This window comes from Mus caroli, chromosome 1 (assembly GCF_900094665.2).
Source record: "Mus caroli chromosome 1, CAROLI_EIJ_v1.1, whole genome shotgun sequence".
Taxonomy (NCBI): domain Eukaryota; kingdom Metazoa; phylum Chordata; class Mammalia; order Rodentia; family Muridae; genus Mus; species Mus caroli.
Genome location: NC_034570.1, coordinates 162,481,001 through 162,500,520, shown reverse-complemented (window position 1 = coordinate 162,500,520; position 19,520 = coordinate 162,481,001). Strand labels below are relative to the sequence as shown.

Genomic DNA, 19,520 nt, shown 5'->3' with positions numbered 1-19,520 from the left:
CTTAACTAATTCTTTTGCATATATATATATGCATGTATGTATGTGTGTATGTTTTAATGTGAAAATATTTTACTATATGAGATTTAATAATCTGTTTTGATATGTGAACGACCCCAGTAAAATTCTTAGTGTCTGGTTTCTCATTCAAGTCCCAGCTTTTTATTATGCTTTGCTTTAACATTAATACACACTTACGAAGTTTTTCGAGCAGGGTCTCACGCTCACAGACCCAGGCTGGCTTTGCTCTTGCTGGGTAGAGACAATGACCTTGAACTCCTCCCACCTCAGTTTCAGGATTATAGGTGTGTGCCACCACGGTCAGCTTTAGTTTGTAATCTTAAATTTTAAAGAGAGACTGAGGGTGTAGCTCAGTGACAAAGTGCTTGCCTAGCATGTGCAAGGCCCCGGATTCTATCCCCAGGTTTGGAAAAAAAATAAATCCAAGATTTACTAAGAAAAGAAGAAGTACCTGTCCTATGGCCACGATGTCACCTGCACCGGCAGCCTTTAGGATGATTTAGTATTTATTTCTTGCGTGTTCACATGCTTTGCTTACCTAAGGATCCCTTGTAGTGTTATACACACTGCTTCATACAATATAGGTGCTCAACTAATAGTTAATGATGGAAATAGCCTTAGACGGTAGCAATCCTAAGTTTGAAGCTCAGCTCTTTAAATTTTGTGACTTTAAAGAAATGTGCTACCATTCTGAGCCTCTGCCATCAGCACACATCTGGCAGGGCTGGGGGTAGAGTGTGGTGGCAGAGCACAGGCATGACACACGTATAACCATATGAGACATCTTGTATATGATTACATGCTTAGGCCAATAGCTTTGGCTCTTCTCCCCAACTAGTTCATATCTTAATTACCCATTTGTTTTATTCTAAGTCCTGTCATGTGGCTGGTTATCTGGTCCTCAGTTTCACGTGACTGTCTTCCTCTGTCTGGGGGGAATCTCCCACACCTGATTATTATTCCAGAATTCCTCTTTCTCTCTCTGCCCAACTCCTACCTCCTATTTCCTGCCTCAGCTCATTGGCCAAAGGCTTTTTTTCTTGACAGGTGAGTGCTTTTACACAGGACACAGGAGATTCTCTCTGCACATATGTGAGGCTCTGGGGTTGTGCTCCAGCACTGAAAAAATTTGGAATCTGGCAGTGTTGAGGATTACAGAGAGCTTGGTTTTAAGCACTGGGCATATCTGTCTATGGAGAATCTTTTACTGATAGCATCTATGCTTTCGTTGCTGAAGATGTCAATAACTACTGCACTCAGTAGGCATCTCGGACACAGCACTTGTACCCTAGTATTATTATTCTGTGTGCCCTTTCAGCTCGTCTTTCTGATCTCTCTGAACTCTTCAAGATAAAAGAGCAGCATATAACCATTTTTATTTCCCCTGTATCTTACACAGATCCAGGGTACACATATAACTGTTGTTCAATGAATGGAAAAGTATTTGTATGTTACTGGTGTGTATAGTACATTATATTTGTGGTGTGTGTAGCAAATGAACCCTGGCCTATGTCTGTGCTGTCCAATATGGTTGCCGCTCTCGATGTGTGACAACTGAGCTCTTGATTAGTATGACTAATGAGCATGAGATGCGTATTTGTAATTTTAATTTTAACTCAAAGTTAAAAAATAAAGCAACAACCAGGTAGTGGTGGTGCACACCTTTAATCCCAGCACTCGGGAGGCAAAGGCAGGCAGATCTCTGAGTCTGAGGCCATCCTGTTCTACAGACCCCATTTTAAAAAAATATTTCTTTTTAAAGAAATGAAAGGAAAGAAAGGATAAGATAATTTTACTCCTTTAGAGACGGTATTTCCTTTTAGCCATTTGAAAATCACATTATAAAATGTGGCGGGATGCATGCCTATGATCCCAGCACTTGAGAGATGGAGCCAGAAAGATCAGGAGCGTCTAGCCCTGCCTGACTACACAGCAATTCAGGGCCAGTCTGGATGCTGAGATCCTGCAGAGATGGGTGGGGAAACACTTGGTGACTGAGTTAAGACAGGTGAGCAGAACAGGACACCACCAGATTTCCAAGGTTTAGTATTAAAAGAAGAATTCAAACTATCTGAGTAGTCATTTTTATATTGATTAGCACTGGGAGTATATACCTGTATCTCAGCACTCAAAGGCTGAGGCAGGAGGATCTCAAGTTTGAGGACAGATTGGCTCATCTGGAAAGACTGTGTTTTAAAACCAAACAGAACAAAGTAGTGTTTATAGTGATTACACATGTTGAAGTGTAAGTTCAAGTGTAAGTGTATAATTGATATATTGATTTGAATAATAAATATATTTAATTATATTGATATATTAGATTTAATTATTAAAATTTATTTCTCATGTTCCACTTATCTTAATATGGGCATTAGAGAACTTAGATTTTACATGTGGTTTGCATTATATTTTTCTCTTTTTCCATTTTTTTCTATGTGTGTGGATGTCGGTGTGTACATATGATGTGTGTTCCCAAAGAAGGGCAGGTGCACATGTGCTACAACACACATGAGAAAGTCAGAGGACAAGGGCTAGCCTTAGCCTTTACCTTCCAGCTTGTTTGAGCCAAAAGTCTCTCTTGTTCACAGCTGTGTGTACTAGGTTAACTGGTCTACCTGACACTGGCACTTCTCCTGCCTCTGCCTCCCATCCCCCGTTGGGGGATTACAGAGGCTTGTGCTAGTGCTTCTAGCTTTTACACGAGTTCTAGGGACCCAAACACAGGTGATCAGGCTTGTGCAGCAAGCACCTTACCCACTGAACCATTATCTCCAGCCATCTCCCAGCCCTTGCATTGTATTTCCATTGAACTATTGAACAGTGCTATTGATTTATACCCTGCTCTCTATGACACTCAAGGGTATAAAACTCGTTAAATCCATCTTCCTGTACCCTCATTATAGAAGAGGCACAAAGAGGAAAAATTGAGTGTCTATTTTGCCATATGGAAGTACATATAAACACACGTGAGTAAATGTATCGATTGCCTTCTTCAGCCGTAAGACTTAGAGTATGCAGAGAAAAGCAACAGGAGGAAGAGGGGGCTCTCAGCAACTCACTGTCAGCTGGCAATAAACTACATAAACTCTGCACATGACGTTTATCATATGGCCACTGGCATTTTAGATATGTCTTGTGACTTTCCTCTCTGACCCCAATCGCTTAGCACTAGGGCTCTGACCTCCTCAAACAGAAAATCAACTGTATCTCAGTTTGCCTCCCCATCTTCACCACCCAGCTCAGTCTCCATGGTTTCTCCACACCGTTGCTGCTCACCCTTCTCTGGCTTGTGCCTCTTGAGCCACACTGACCGACTCTTGCTCTCTGCAGGATAAACTGGTGGTTCTGCGCACTTCCCTACAGTGTTCTCATCTTCGTCTATGATGAAATCAGAAAACTTATCATCCGGAGACGGCCTGGTGGTAAGGCTACCTACCCTGGATCCTGCCCTCGAGTGGTCACTGGCCCTCTCATGAGCTTTCCCATCCCATCGGCTCCCTCCACACCCACTGGCTTTCTCTACCTCACTGTCTGTCCTTTGCTCTTCCAGGACCCTGGTCCTCTACTCCTAACCTCACGTGTTCCTCCCAGTGCTTGGGGCCCTGCTGCACATGACAGCCTCTCCACCTGCTTCTTGTCTGCATAGCTCTCCTGCTGTCCTTCTCTCTGCTCACTTGGTCTCTTTTCCACAGGATGGCTGGAGAAGGAGACATACTACTAACTGCCTCAGAGAAAGATCTTCACATGACATTGGTCTCACGAGAGCCAGGACTGAGTATAACAATGACACCTGAGATAGAGCTGAGCAGGGGCCACCGTTGTATGGGTTGAATTGACTCTGGATAAGAGAGATACATTCCTGGGGCTGGAGGAAGAGTCTCTGGTAGGAGATGGAATAGGCTGAGAGAAGGAAAGCCCAGCTTGTTCTGCCTGGGGTTCAGCGAGTATGTGCAGTCTTGTTACATCCAGCAGCCTGTCTAGAGATAAATACTTGGAACAACCCTCAGGTTACTTGGTGTGCAGAAGTCTGTTTTGGAGGGAACAGAGTTCGGCGAAGCTCCATTCCTACACCTACATTGTAATTAGTCAAAAGGGGACCTCCAGGGACCTCAGAAGAGACTAAAAATGTACTAGAATCCAGCATCTGGGGCTAGGTGTGGGGGCCCACAGTCTTAATATACCAGCATTTGGAAGACAGGGACAGGTGAATCGCTGTGAATTTGAGGCTAGCCCGTCTACCTGGTGAGTTCCAAACCAGGCAGGGCTACATTGTGAGACCCTGGCTTTAAAAACAGAAAATCAGGCATATTTAACCCTGAGGGGTATTTCCTATTTTAAGATCGATCTCTGATGTCCTGTCAGTGTAAGGGACAAATAGCTGCCTTCAAAGTCTAGCTAGAAACAGATACTGCAAGGGAGACAAGAGCAGCTGAGCTACATATTGTTAGGGTTACCACGGCACTCATATCTGTACCCATGCTTGGGGCTTGTGGGCCTAAATAATCTAGATCCTGACTTGCATTTACTCAGACCAGACTGCAGGCCATAGCATTGTTCTAAAGGATACCTAATAGCATCAGGTCTAGCAAAGCTCACTGACTGGGGAATGGCAGGGTGGGGTAGGGTGGGAAGGTTCCCTCCTCTTCCTGTATATGGGGCAGACTATGATTCCTGCCCTTTAACCCTGTCATTGACATCTCTACACTAGCTATCCCTTCCTTTAGCCTTTTCTCTCTGGTACAGCCTCAAAGCAGGTTATGCGCATGCTAGGCAAATACTGTATCACTGAGCTACATCCTGAGCCTGGGACCTAAGCTCTTTATTGGTCTAGTCTTAGTAAAAAAGAACAAGAAGCCACCCACCCCCTTGCCCACCTTCCTCTCTAGATTCTTCCTCCCTTGTCTTGCCCCCTCTTCAACTCATTTCTGCTCAGTGAGCCTCTCTGCTTTGCCTGTGACTCTCGTTCACTTCAGGAACTTTTTAGAGATATCCGGCCCAATGATACAGAGGAATGCTGAGGAAAACCAGGGGAAACCGGGGAAAACCAGCAGCTGTTACCAAAATGCCACCTCCCTGCCCCCACCCTTCCCCCGGGGCAACTGCACACTTTCTGGCATTGGGCCAAGGACCAGACCCACCATCAGTTCTTGGGACCATATTCCCTCCATTGCACAGTAGTTCCTAGAGGAATCCAGGGGCCCCATCCCAGAATGTGTATCCTTAACCACTTTTCAAATTTGTCTTATAGTGGTAACTCAACACAGTTACAAACAAGGCTAAATAAAATAATAAATAAATGGAATACTGGTAGAGGACTGTGGCTGGCAGACACAACGAACAAAGAGGAAACAAAACAAGAAACCCTCCCACTGGAAGGTGTAGCCAGCCCCTCTTTCTCTATGTCAGGCCCCTTTCTCAGACGTTTCCTTCCACTCCTCCCTCTTCTAGTGCAAGGTCTCCTGGGGACAGAGCTAGATCAGTGTGGGGTCCACCTCGGCTGCTGACAGGGCTGAAACAGACCCTGGAAGATGGAAGCAGGGGTGGGGAGGTGTGTGAGTGAGATGGGGAGGGGGAGAGGGAGGGACCAGCTCCTCAAGTTTCAGTAGTGAGGAGCTTTGAGTGTCTGGTGGGTTAAAAATATAGACGCCCCAACTCAGGGTCATTTGATACGGGGAGCTGAGGCGTGTTAGATCCAGAGGCCTGCACTCAGGCAGCCTGGAAGGAAGGGGGCTGAGGAGAAAGAAGAAAGGAAAGCATTAGAGAGGAGGCCTAGAGTAGTAGTGTAGGAGCTGAAGAGAGTAAGGGTGGAAATGGGGCCATAAAGGGCCAGAAGAATGGAGTGGTGGCTGCACAGACAAGGAGGGGCTGAAGCAGTCAGGGTCACCACAGAGTCCTGTCTCGCTCCTGAGGTTCAGTTCACAGTGGAAGAGGTCTGGTGTGCCAGTGTCCGTTCAGATAGCTCCCTCTCCCCAGAACCCTGCAGAAATGAGACACCATGGCTGGATCATCTACTGAGCAGGCCTGCCCGTCACTCCTGGGTGGCCTCTGCAGCCACGGGTGTAAGCTCTGCCTGGCACATCAGTCACTCTCCTGGGAGATGAAGAGACAGGACTCTGAGATCTCCTCAGCTCCAGTGCCATGCTTGGGCTACCTCTGGCCTCTCCCACTACAGTGTCAGCTGTCCCTCTTGAATCCACTCCTGTCATGTTCTTAAGAATGCTAAATTAGCTATATAAGGTCTGCCCCATGGGAATGCAAGATGCTATTCTGCTAGCATAACTTTATACTTCTTCGTAGATGCGAATTAAACACCATCCTTCTAGAATGAGAAGTACGTTGCACTGTGGACATGGAAGTCTGACTATCGTGATCTCCCCCTTGAGTCTCAGTTTACCTAAATATAGTATGAGCCCTAGAAGGCCATGCAGGAGTCCTTGCTAAGTACTCAAAGCTTAATTCAACTCTTCACCTCCAAGCTAGGACCCCAAAATGACAGCCTTCGTACCTCCAGCTCAGCTGCGGGCCTCAGATGCACAGAATTAATCCACAGCATCCGGAAAGGGCACAGGGTCCACCTCTTCCTGTTTACCTCGAGTTAACTTTTTACCATACTTACACCGGATCATCTGTCCTTGTCAAAGACATAGGAATGAATAGTAGCTATTAGCTCTCTATAGACCCGTGCAGTCTGGGAAATACTCCCAGCCCCTTATGCCCTAGAGTCAGAGTCCCACAGGATCAGGCCAGAGCCCTCAGAGGAGGAAGCGCCACGAAGCAGTGGGCAGTACAGGCAGAGAAAGCCCAAGTCGCCATCACTACAGGATGGAACGCGGGCCAGCCCTGTCCTTCCCCCTGCATTTCTGAGTTGGGACTGTTGAGTGAAGCAAAGGAAACTGACTGGAGCTAAGCCAGGATTCTGGTCTTGGACTCCGCTCCATCTTTTATTCAGAGAATGATCTCATCCTTGGTCCACGGTCTTTAAAGGGAACTGCAGGGGGGTTTCTTTCCTGGAGCCTGGAATGCGCTTTTATTGCCCTCTTCTCGTCCATAAGATCAAAGAAATAGGCTTTACCTATAGAAGACTGCCGGATTTTAGGAGTTAGAAATACCACGTCTCTCCTGTATTATCAGTTTAGCCTCTGGCCCAAAAGGTGTCGTCCTCGCTACCTGTACTTCTTTCTGATAGGCCTTGTCCTACCCTGGGATCCCTGAACCCCTACATCTCCCCTCCTCCAGCCCCAGCCTCACTTACCCCTAACTCATCTGGTCTTATTTTTAGATCCGGCATCTCTCTCTCTCCCTTTCTTAATATGGCGATGAGCTCTTAGGCCTGCATGGGGCCAGGGGCTAAGGAGTCCTGGACACTGGGGGAGGGGGAAGGAACCAGCTGCTGGGAGCCTAGGGAAGAGGTATAGGAGGTGAGAGGATTCAGGCTCTCATGGAGCTGTCCTGGCCTCAGAAGGTTATCCATCCCTCCTGCCAACCACAGAGACATATTTAGACAGGGCCAGGTGGGGACGGAGGGGGTGCCAGTTTCAAGGGGCAGCTCCAGTTCCCTCCCCGCCCCTGCTCCTATTCCTCCTCCTGACCCTTTTTCTCTTGGCTCTGTCGGCAGTTTCTCCAGGACCCAGCAGTGTCCTCTGTCCACTGCTCTGGCCCACTCTCTACCCCACCCCCACCTGGAGCCCCTAACTCAGGATTCTGTATCCGAGGGGCACCTCTCCCTATTTCAGCTAACCTCCTCTGGACCAGGAGAGCAGGCCCAGATTGTACTACCTCCATGAGAGCTACCGACAGGATGGGGGCCAGAGCAGTGTCCGAGCTGCGGCTGGCACTGCTGTTTGTACTGGTGCTAGGGACGCCCAGGTTAGGGGTCCAGGGGGAAGATGGGTTGGACTTCCCTGAGTACGACGGTGTGGACCGTGTGATCAATGTGAACGCCAAGAACTACAAGAACGTGTTTAAGAAGTATGAGGTGCTGGCCCTCCTCTACCATGAGCCCCCCGAGGACGACAAGGCCTCACAGAGACAATTTGAGATGGAGGAGCTAATCCTGGAGGTGAGTGGAGGTTAGCAGGCCTGGAGAGCATGCTCAGTCCCCTCGGTGAGCCCCGTGGAGAGCATGCTCAGTCCCTTCGGTGAGCCCGGTGTCTGAGGGTGGGGGCTGGCTTAAGAGCAGCATGGCTGCTGGGCCTCTGTTTCCACTAAGTACATGACTGGAATGTGGCCTTGGCAAAAAGAAAAAGACTCAGGGACCAAGGTCCTACCCTTCTGTTGGTAAGTTTAGGGCAGGCGCTATAGGGGGCTGCCCTCTCTGTGCTGCAGGAGGCAGGGGCACTAGGTTTGGCTGGGAAAGGGGGTTTGGGGGGGAGCTTGCACAGTACCCTGCACTGTGCTTCATACTACTCTTGTGGCCAAAAGATCCCCCTCTCTTTACACACGTAGGGCCGTGCGCCAGGATGCAAACAGCAGAACCGTGAACACGATTGTTCTTTTATTTGCCTTCAACTGACTTAGTGACTGTACAGTTAAATGACTTCTAGAGGCTTCCCACAGACCCCACCCACCCACCCAGCCCAACCCGCCGCCTTTTGTCCCCTACTGGATATCCTCACTAGAAAACTCTCACGAAGGCTTCAGCACGCCTTCCCCATCATTTCAGCCAGAGAATCTGACTTTAGATCCAAAGCAGAGACAGTTAATACAAAAAAGAAATGAGCGGAGGCAGCCTTCCGATTGGAATACGTGGCCACATGCATCCCTAAGGGAGCTAGAATACGTTTGCCTTTCTTTGTCTGCACTTCCCCGGCTTGGTGATACAGAGAGGCCCCACCTTGTCCGAGCTTGGAATGTTTCAGTGTAAGACACCAGGCCCCCGTGTGCCCCATCGGGCTCTGCAAACCGCTATCTGATTAATGAGCCAAGTATTTTTATCCTCCGTGCTCAGTGGCCTCTGCCATCCACCTGCCACCCGCCCTCCCATTCTCCTAAGGATCACTGCAGTGCTGGGTGGGATACAGCTGCACACAGTATGCCCACAGCAGAAAGAATCCGCAGGTGGCTGGATGGGGAGGCTTGTGGGGTGACCAGCCTAAAGAAGGAGGAGGTGGGGCCTGGAAGAAGAGTGACTGTCCCTCCAGGGATGATGGCGACCTCTTGACCTCTGGCCTCTCCTACCCCTCACCCCACACCCCCTCCTCCACAGCTCTCACTTTGGGAGTTACTTGAGGATCCCAGGGTCCCACATTCCCCTCTGCTGAGTTTGGCCTTTGATCAGGATGGAAGGTAGGGCCCAGTCTTTCATGGAAGGTGAGACTCAGCGTCCCTCAGGAACGTTGCAGTGAGCAATAAATATACATCATCTTTTCAAAGGCTGAACCAAAGACAGGCTAGGGTTATGAGGTGCCCAGGCAGAGTCTGCTTCTAACAGATGGTGAAGGTCAATGCTTGGCTTTCTTGCACCTCAGACGACCCGATGGATGATGGGAACGTATCACACAGGGAAGGGGTTGATAAGAATTCTGGGGGTAATTTAATTCTGACTCCTTCTTCCAGTTAGCAGCCCAAGTCTTAGAAGACAAGGGTGTTGGCTTTGGCCTGGTGGACTCAGAGAAGGATGCAGCTGTGGCCAAGAAACTAGGTAAGGGAGGGCAAGGAGGGGCAAGAAGCAGGTTATGGAAGAGTGGAGAGGCCTAGGTGGGGGGGCTTGGGGGAGATTTGAGAGCTGCACATCTATTTAGAGTGGACCGGGGCATTTGAGATTAGGGGCTATTCTATTCTGTATAGAGTCCTGTGCCCACTCCCTGGATGAGGTGGGACAGTGGGGGGGGGGGGAGGTAACCTTTCTGCTCATCTAGAAAATAAGACTGGGTAGGGGGGCATGGGCATGGTGGCTCATACTTGTGATACTTGTATTTGAGAGGATGAGGCAGGAGGATTATGGATTCAAAGCTTCCTGGGCTACATAGTAAAATTCTAAAAAAACAAAACAAAAGCCTGTATGCTAACCTTAAAAACAAAAATGTAGTTAAAAAAAAAAAACACAGCTAGGTGTTGGAAAGGAAGGTGAAACCAAGAAATACAGGCGTAGCCAGAGAGACCTTCTGCAAAGTGCTTTTTTGGCTCCTCTCCTCCCCCCTCCCTTCTCCCTTCCCCCTCGGCTTCCTCCCTTTCTCTTAGCAGAGCCCAGATATTACACCACCCAGCCACCAGGCGGCAGTACAGGCCGGACACCGGATGTGGATGGGGGAAGGGTAGTTAGCAACAAGTCATCTGGACAGCAATAGCAAAGAGTCAGCCACTAGATTCTTCAGAGACGCTGGCAGGAATATTTGTCCCTGGCTGTGTAGGCAGAGCAAGGGAGCTGTGTTGTTAGAATCTGAATCTTCCCGGTTTCCTCCCCTCAAACCCTACCGATCCCCGGCAGGCCCCAGCTTCTCCCTAGCTTTAGCTCTTCAACTAATTTGGGAATGAAGGGTTTAAGGGTTTGTTGAAGGTAGATGGGGCGGGGCAGGAGTAGGGGGAAGGGATGGAGAGGTGGAGGATGTCTGCAGGGATTAACAAGTGGGCTGTGACCAGGTTAGACTAGGGTTTCTGGGAAGGTTGTCTTCATCGCTCACCTTCCCACCATGCGTTTCCTAGGACTAACTGAAGAGGACAGCGTTTATGTGTTCAAAGGAGATGAAGTCATTGAGTATGACGGCGAGTTTTCTGCAGACACTCTGGTGGAGTTTCTGCTTGATGTGAGGGTTCCCCTGAGCCTCATAGCCTTGAAGTTTCCAATGCCCCTCGGTCCTTACTAATCAACCCTACACTCCTAAACACACACACACACCAGGCATACATACACTACACCAGTTGCCCACATACCACATGCAACATGTAACAGATATCACATACATATATCATATAGATCAGACACAATGTACACAAAACATATGCATATCCCATATATAGGCCCACATATTATATATATGTGTGTGTGTATAAAACACATCATATATATGTGCCTCATATACCAGATATAAAACATACATACAATGCATTCTCATGTAACACACATGACATACAGCATACATATAGCAATAAAACATGTAATATACAATTTATATGTGTGTATGTATATATGTGTGTATATATATATATATATAATACACATCAGAACCACAAATAAATCACACATACAACAACATATCACAAACCTATACCCCATGCCAAGCAGAAGATACAGAACATGCATATCACACACACTGCACAACACTCAGACTACACACATACACCATTAACAGGCCACATACCCACCCTCTACAAGCATCTCCTAGTCTAGTTCCCTGTCTTTCCCCTGTATCTTTCTCTGGGGCCTGTCAGGGACAAAAGGAATGGTGGTCTCAATATTCTTTTTCTCCCAGGTCCTAGAAGACCCTGTAGAGTTGATTGAAGGTGAACGAGAGCTGCAGGCATTTGAGAATATTGAAGATGAAATCAAACTCATTGGCTACTTCAAGAGCAAAGACTCAGAGCGTGGGTAACAGCTCTTTCTGACCCACCTATCCTCCTTGCCTCCCTACTTTGGCCAGTGGCCAAGCATCTCTGGTTCTGACCTCCTAGGCCCCCTTCTTCCTTCTGCACGGTCAGCTCCATCATCTGTTCTATGTCTCTGCACTCTGGGGCATTCCCAAACACCCCCAGCATTCCGCTGCTTCCTCTACAATTCTATTGTATTTTATTCTCAGAGAGCTAGAGTTAGAGAGCTAAAGGGGATGGGTCTCTTCCTGAGACCCACATGTCAAGGAAGACCTGCAGAGAAGATTCCCCTTGGGGGAGGGGGAGTGATTCTCTGGCAGACCCTGAACATGACTGTGACTGTCCCTTCCTCCCCCTCAGATTACAAAGCCTACGAGGACGCAGCTGAAGAGTTCCATCCTTACATCCCTTTCTTCGCTACCTTCGACAGCAAGGTTCTCTTCCCTGTGGCTACACTGGGTCTCCCTACACTCTTAAGCTTCCCTTAGCCTTCCTTACCAAAATTGATAGGATCTTGGTACCATTTTTCATGCTGGTATCCCCCACCCCAGACTCATGTTCCTTCTCCTATAGAATTGAAGGGAAGGTGGACCTTAGACTGTCTAACCCACCTTTATCGTGTTAAACGATGCCCAGAGAAGTGAAGACACTTACCCGGTGACCCAGAGCCACATTTTCTGACTCCTTTTCTGCAACTAGTTCCTTTACACTGTTTCTCACTCAGCTCCCACTTCTCCTGCTCCATAACTCTTGTCTACTTCCTCAAAGGTGGCAAAGAAGCTGACTCTGAAGTTGAATGAGATTGATTTCTACGAGGCCTTCATGGAAGAGCCGATGACCATCCCAGACAAGCCCAACAGTGAAGAGGAGATTGTCAGCTTCGTGGAGGAGCACAGGAGGTGGGGATTGGCCAAAGTTCCTCCCAGGGCTAGCTAGCACATCAGTTTGTGAAGTGGGCTGGGAAGCAAGCCACCCTGGAAGCTACACTGCCCTGGAGATGAGTATGCTTGCAGGCATTGGTGCTCAGTGATAACACCAGGAGGTTCTGTGTTGTATTTCATACCCCAGCACTTAGCTCTGAGCCCTACACAGAGAAAGTCCTCTGTAAATGTGTGTGGACCGAGGGGCTGCTTAGGACTTAGGGAGTGTCAGCCAATGAGTAGAGTGCCTGTGCTCTGACCAGGAACTGGGAGGTACCTTCTCTCTATGACTGAAGTTAATTTCTTTAGCATCCTCAGTGAAAGTGGCTCCGGGGGGGAAGAATCAGAACTGGGATTCAAGCTTGAACTCAGTCCCTTCTCCTTTGTCATTCTTGACACTAGCAGTTGTCAACGGAGGCATAGGGAGCAGCCTGCGGGGCAAGGGTTTTTGCCTTCCAGTGGCTGTTAGGCAAGGTTTCCAGGACATTTTTGGCTGTGAGGAGTGCGGCTGGTATACAGTAATTAGAGGCCAGAGATACTATTAACCATCCTCCAGTGCGCATGACGCCCCCTCCCTTGATGTCTGCAGTGCTGATGCGAAGAAACCCCGCCCTATACTCACACAAGTCCCTTCCTTCATGAGACTCCACAACTAGAAATACCCACTCATCAGTCTAAATACTACTTACTCTCTCCCACTAGATTTTGGCCTCTTTCATTGGGGCACAACATACTGACATGGTTTAACTCTAACCAATACCTAACTCAGTCCTCATCACTTATACCTGCCCCCCAAACCCCTTCCTGTACTGGGAAGGGAACCCAGGGCCTGGCATACACGAGGCATGGAATTTTATCTCGAGCCCAGGCTGTCAGCTTTACTAAATGAGTGAATGAAAAAGTAAATGACTCTGCTGATATCCAGTTCTTACCTTTGCCCCCAGCGTCTCTCTTCCAGCCATCCCCTTCCCACTAACCATTGTTTTGCAGCCGTGCCATGGTCTGGGCCTGATGCCCAGAGCTTAGATTTGCCAACTGGCTTTGTTCTGGGCTACAAGCTGTTTATGCCCTAGGCCTGACCCAGAGGTGGCTTCAGCTGTGGGGATCTTCTGGAGGGAGGTGTCCCCACCCACTGAATGGGGACCCTCTCTGTCTCTCCTAGATCCACGCTGAGGAAACTGAAGCCTGAGAGTATGTATGAGACTTGGGTGAGTGACTACCAGGCCCAGGCCCTGGGGGAGCAGGAGTGGGTAAAGACCCGGATCTTAGAAACGGCTGTCCCTGCTCCTCCCTGTGCCCTTAGCTAGGAAGAAAGCCGTGTCTCAGCCAAGGGGCATGTGGGTTGGTTTTTATTTGTTTTGTTTCTGTACCGAAGACCATGTCAGGTCTCAAGTGACAGGCATGACAATGAATATGACAAGGCTGACTCAAACTCTGGAGCTGACAGGATCCCTAGAGCAGAAAGGATGCCATTAGAAAAGTCACCACCGTGAAAACATAAGCTGCCATTCCAGGAGTCAGATTCAAGCACGGCAAGGGGCTGGACGGGAGGACAGTAAGGTCTCCCCCACCACCCCTACCAACCCCATCCCCAGCTCTAACCCTGCTCCCCTCCTCACCCTCCAACAGGAGGATGACCTGGATGGAATCCACATTGTCGCCTTTGCAGAGGAAGCAGATCCTGGTGAGGAGAGGACACTGGAGCGGCCGGGGGGAAGGGGGTGTATTTGTTGGATCGTAGGCCTCACATGGAAGGCATTCCTGGGAGTTTGCAAGCAGCCTAGGGCTTGAAAGGTGTTGGTGTCGTAGGAGGTAGGGAAATCGGTCTGGACTCGTTTCCTGTGTCCCTTTCCTGTCTGTTCCTCCTCACTTTTCTTACTTCTGCTCCCTCCAAGATGGTTATGAGTTCTTAGAGACTCTCAAGGCTGTGGCCCAAGACAACACTGAGAACCCCGACCTCAGTATCATCTGGATTGATCCTGATGACTTCCCGCTGGTAAGAGGCTCTGCTCAAACTGTGTGGTCCTAAGGTAGGGACTTGGGCTGGGGCTCCTTCTTTGTTTCAAAATTCCTATCCCCACTTCCTAGCTGGAGCTCCAGAAAGTTATGCCTGCTACATGCTCACGAGCACTGCAGACACAGAGCATGGGCATCCCGAGCAAGGGGGTAAGGGGATGGGAAGTGAATCGCATGGGGTATAAGATGTGATTCCCAGAGCAGAGGCAGACAGGTAATGTACCAAACCTGAAAAGCAGTGCTCTGGTGAGAGGCTGAGTACAACACTGCACATAAACGTACACTCAGAGAGTCAGCAGATTCCACGTTCCAAGAGACGGCTCTGTTTTCAGCTGAATCCCCAGTTTCTCAGGTTTATTGTTGAATGAGCAAACGGGAATGTGGCGAACCCTGATGAGTGCCAGGTATAAGTATTTATGTTAAGAGATGTAGGAACTGAGCTGGAGAAGTGGCTCAGAGATTAGCTGCTCTTCTAGAGGACTTGAGCTCAGTTCTTGGCACCCACATCTGGTGGCTGTTCAGCTACAGGGGAGCCATCACCCTCTTCTGGCCTCTGAAGGTGTATGCACACACATGCTAAATATTCATACATACATAAGTAAAAATAATAAAAATAATCTTATAGATAGATAGATATGCAGGAACTGAGGACTTTTTAGAGATGTGAATAGCTCAAAGGTACAAGGTCAATCATAATTAGACTCAGGAACAAAGGAAGGGGGGTCTGTGCTTCTCCTCAGAAGGGAGAGGCTGCCTTCCTCATTCTTTTCCACTGGGGTTTCTCTTTCACTGATTATCTTTACCTACAACCCAGAGTCTGGTTGCTGGCTGTCCCTCCATGCACTGCCAGCTCCTCTTGCCTCCTCTCATCCCTGGGCTGACTCTCATCCTCTTATGGACTCGTGTGCTCCTAACCTCTATTAAACTCATGCGTTTGGTTCTCTCTACAGCTGGTCCCGTACTGGGAGAAGACCTTTGACATTGACCTGTCGGCTCCACAAATAGGAGTTGTCAATGTGACAGACGTGAGTCTTGTTCCTCATTCACACCTAAGTATCAGATCATCTCCAACCCAAGTACTAACCAGATTGGACAGGACTGGGTGAGGTTAGGGTGCTGTGGCCTTGCCCTGAGCACCAGTGCTTCTCTGTACTTAGCTCTCTCAGTACAGTTAGTTCTCTGACTGTCAAGGAAACAAGCACTGTCCAGAAGCAGGAGACATCGGTCCAAGGCTAGACCTGTGGGGTGGGAATGCATGATCTGAGCACGGGCACCATCCACTCACAGGATCCACCTGCTCATTCTTCAGAGTCCAGTCCAACCTTATTGTCCTCCACTGCGTTTTCTTTCAAGTATTCCCCCTATGCCCCCACCCCTGAGAGCTCACTGGCATCGAGAACTTGCCTTGGAGCATCCTATCTCTTCTAGTAGATTTCGAACATTTTGAAGGCAGAAATCTTCTGGTGAGCACATAGTAGGTGCTTAGTTGTTGAGTTGAACTGAGTAGTGCAGCTTTTGATTTCATAGTATTCACAGGCTAATGGAGTAGGCAAGTATTTCATTAATTATAAGGTGGGCTTTGGTAAATTTTATAGTAAATAAAAACGGTAGCAAGGTAGCGCTTTCTGCTTGAGTAGCGTTACAATGGAGACCATGGAGTGTATGAGATTTCAATAAGGGACAAATACGAATCTCCAAACTGAGGAGGAAGGGTGATCATCAAAGGTCAGAGGCAAAGCCAGGCACCGTGGCACACACACTGGAAAGGCAGAGTCTAGACTACTGCTGTGAGTTCAAAGCCAGCCTGAGCTACATAGCAAATATGAGAGGTCAGCCAGCCAAGGCTATAAAGCAAGAGCACATGCTGGCCTTGAACTCAAAAGATCTCCCTACCTTTACCTCTGTCTCCAGAGTACTGGGATTAAAGGTGTGAGCCATCAAGAGCACACCCTAAAAATAAATAAATAAGTAAATAAGAACAAAGACAGCAAAAAAGTGAAATCAGGCTTGGGAACAGACAGGTTTTTTTGTTTTTTTTGTTTTTTTTAAATACACTTTCAGAGTTTAGAAATCACTAAAGCTGGTACTAGAAACTCATTTGATGAAAATCTGTGAATGTTAAAAGTTTCTGGCTTGGTTGTGTTGGCCATAAGGAGGTACCACTGCTTTTCCATCATGGAGGTGGGAGAGAGGGATGGCTGGTTTCAGGAGCTCAGTGCAGCAACAGTAAGGCAGACAGACAGGAAGCGGGGAGGGGGCTCTAGCCAACGCCTTTTCTTCCCACTCACACCTATCACCATTCTAACGCCGATCTTCACCAGGATAGTTTCTCTCACCCCTGAAGGATGCGAGGAAGGGACAGGGAATGTACAATAAGGGGGACTACAGGGAGGTGGGGTGGCGGGGGGTGTGTGGCAGGTCCAGCTCTGTAATATGTTCGCTTCAATCCCCTCCCTGTGCCGGGACCTAGGCGGACAGCGTATGGATGGAGATGGATAACGAGGAGGACCTGCCTTCTGCTGACGAGCTGGAGGACTGGCTGGAGGACGTGCTGGAGGGCGAGATCAACACAGAGGATGATGACGACGATGACGATGATGACGACGACGACGATGATGATGATGACGATGACTAGATGATGAGTGGCCGTGGCAGCCGCGTACCAGCCCCACTTGCTCCTTACCTGTACCTCTCTGCCATCTGTGCACTTCCCCGGGCTCCTTGGGACACTAGGTCATTCTCTACTACAGGGCCAACTGTGGTCTACATACAGGGTGCTTGAGGTCCTGGTCTCCCTCTCCGAGGAGAAAAGGAGCTGCTTTTTCTTAGATCCCAGCCCAGTTCTCTCATCTGACTTGCTTCTCCCCCCAGACCTTATCTGTTTCTCTTCCGCCACTCCCCCTACTTAACGGTTTGCTAACTCTTCTCTATCCCATTTCTCAAATCTTAAACCTCTCTGACTGTCCTGACCCTGGCCAGGAGGAAGGGGAGGTACTGTGTTAGGGGCTATAATCTTAGCCATCTCCTGTTAATGTATTTGGGTCAAATGCAAGGCCTTAATAAAGAAATCTGGGGCAGAATGAGCAAGTGTCTGTTGTTGATGAAGTCTCACCCTTATGGGAGGAGGGAGGTGACCGCTGAAGAGGAAATTTAACTGTGGGTGCTGTGCCTTGTTAGGAGTGAGTTAGAGGGCTGATGAGCGGGGTTGGGGCTCTCTCCCCAGGCAGTATCCACCCCGAGTCAACAAGCCTTTTGTGAACACATGGTATCTGTGCACTGATGCTGTTGGGCTCTGGAAGAACAGAGAGTGCCAGGCCTGTCCCTGCTCTTGAGCTGACTCGTCTGCCTGAAAAATCAAGACAAGCGAAGAATAACCTAGCAGTGTGTCATTGATTCCCAGCTGCTCTTTATTGGAGCATCAGGACTGAGTCCACTGTCCTTAGGTCTCCCCAGACTCTGATGGTCCTGCGGTCTCCTCCAGTGCTCCCACTGCCCGCCCTGAGGACCTCATTCTTGAACTTAGTACACTGTTACCGTTCTTTAGTTACACAGCTGCTGAACTGAGTCCTGAGGACAGGAACCCAGGCTTTCTATTTTCATAAGGCCTGGGACATAAAGAACTGTCCTATATTTGTTTAAGAAAGGATGAAAAAAAAAAACTAGAAGAGAGGGAGAACAGACTTGGGAGTCTGGATGAGGTGATGCACACCTTTAATCCCAACACTCTGGAGGCATAGGCAGGCAGATCTCTCTGAATTGAAAGCCAACCCTGTCTACAGATCAAGTTCCAGGACACCAGGGCTATACAGAGGAATCCTGTCTTAGAGAATAAGCAAACAACAAAAAACACATCAACAACAAAACAACAACAACAACAAGATGGGCTCGGTGACTTCCACAATGGAAACAAACCTTCTCCAGGCCTTCAATTGAAGAATGGGCTTTGAATATGAGGCAAAGGAATTAGGACAGGGACATCCCAGTCAAAGCAAACAAAAACAAACAAACAAACAAACAAACAAACAAACCTCAAAAGCATTAGCAGGGTGTGTTAGTCCCACCAGAGGTCTGAAAAGTAAAGAGAAATTCAAGTTGTGGCCATGAGGTTGGGTAAGCATCATGGGGTTGTTTTGTAGAGATGTCTGTACTGAATCCTATGAACTGGGGAAAGACAAAATTTCATCTGGTAGCAAAAGCCAGGATGAACTTAGGGAGGAGGGGTCATGTAAAAGCAGAGGCAAGGAGCCCCGTTTCTCATCAGAAACTGTTTTGATCAGAGTAAGTTTGGGAGGATCTGGCCCTGTGTGGTGGTCATCATAATGAGAAGGCATTGCTATTGGAACCAAGAGTATCCCCTAGACTTAGATCTGTTGGGCTTCTATAAAAAGGACTCGTGCGCAGCCGCACTCCGCAGGACAGGCTCAGGTGGGAGTAAACGTATACAAGATGGGAGCATGAAAGGACCAAACTCCCGAATAAGCTTCTAAATAAGGAAACACAGTTTTGTTGTTGTTTATGGATAGGGTATCACTATGTAGCCAAAGATGGGAATCCTCCTGCCTCAACATTCTAAGTCTTATGGTGGTATACCACCATATTATGCATGCTATTAGTTTTTGTTAAGGCAGAGCAAAGTTATTGGATATCTAAGTATAGAAAAGTGAGCCCTAAGATTAGAAAAGTTGTCACTCTCCACAGTCAAATCCAAGGAGTATTCTTAGGGAAAGCGACAGAAGTATATAAAGTAGAAACCAGATATTTAATCGACCTATTCACATGTAATGAATAACTAATAGGTAATTGGGTATTAGGTTACATCATAAAAATATTATGGGATTCACTTCATATAGATCAAAAGATACTAGACTACATGTCTTTGATTTTTTTTTTTTGCACCTATCTGGTACCAGTCCCTAAAAACTTTATTATTCCTGATTCTCAGAAGAACCCTATGAAGTGAGCAATGGTATCCTTAACTTTATGGACTTAATTTGTCTAAGGAAACAGAATAAGTATAAAGTCCACATTCTCTGTGTTTTGCTC

At 48.0% G+C, this 19,520-nt stretch overlaps 2 protein-coding genes across 2 annotated transcripts in view; both read left to right on the top strand.

Annotated features, from left to right (window-relative positions):
* Positions 1 to 4,029, top strand: part of LOC110291780 (sodium/potassium-transporting ATPase subunit alpha-4) — a 35,224-nt gene extending 31,195 nt beyond the window's left edge. The window contains exons 22-23 of the mRNA XM_021159049.1: positions 3,349 to 3,440; positions 3,711 to 4,029. Of these exons, the coding sequence (XP_021014708.1) occupies positions 3,349 to 3,440; positions 3,711 to 3,739 (121 nt within the window). The 3' untranslated portion in view covers positions 3,740 to 4,029. The remainder of the gene's footprint in view (positions 1 to 3,348; positions 3,441 to 3,710) is intronic.
* Positions 4,030 to 7,642: 3,613 nt separating this feature from the next.
* Positions 7,643 to 17,557, top strand: Casq1 (calsequestrin 1). Its single transcript, XM_021170576.1, has 11 exons — positions 7,643 to 8,077; positions 9,574 to 9,658; positions 10,660 to 10,760; positions 11,427 to 11,538; positions 11,902 to 11,975; positions 12,310 to 12,440; positions 13,624 to 13,669; positions 14,091 to 14,145; positions 14,357 to 14,457; positions 15,428 to 15,502; positions 16,948 to 17,557. The coding sequence occupies exons 1-11, from the start codon at positions 7,799 to 7,801 to the stop codon at positions 17,110 to 17,112; spliced, it is 1,224 nt and encodes a 407-aa protein (XP_021026235.1). The 5' UTR covers positions 7,643 to 7,798; the 3' UTR covers positions 17,113 to 17,557.
* Positions 17,558 to 19,520: the final 1,963 nt, after the last annotated feature.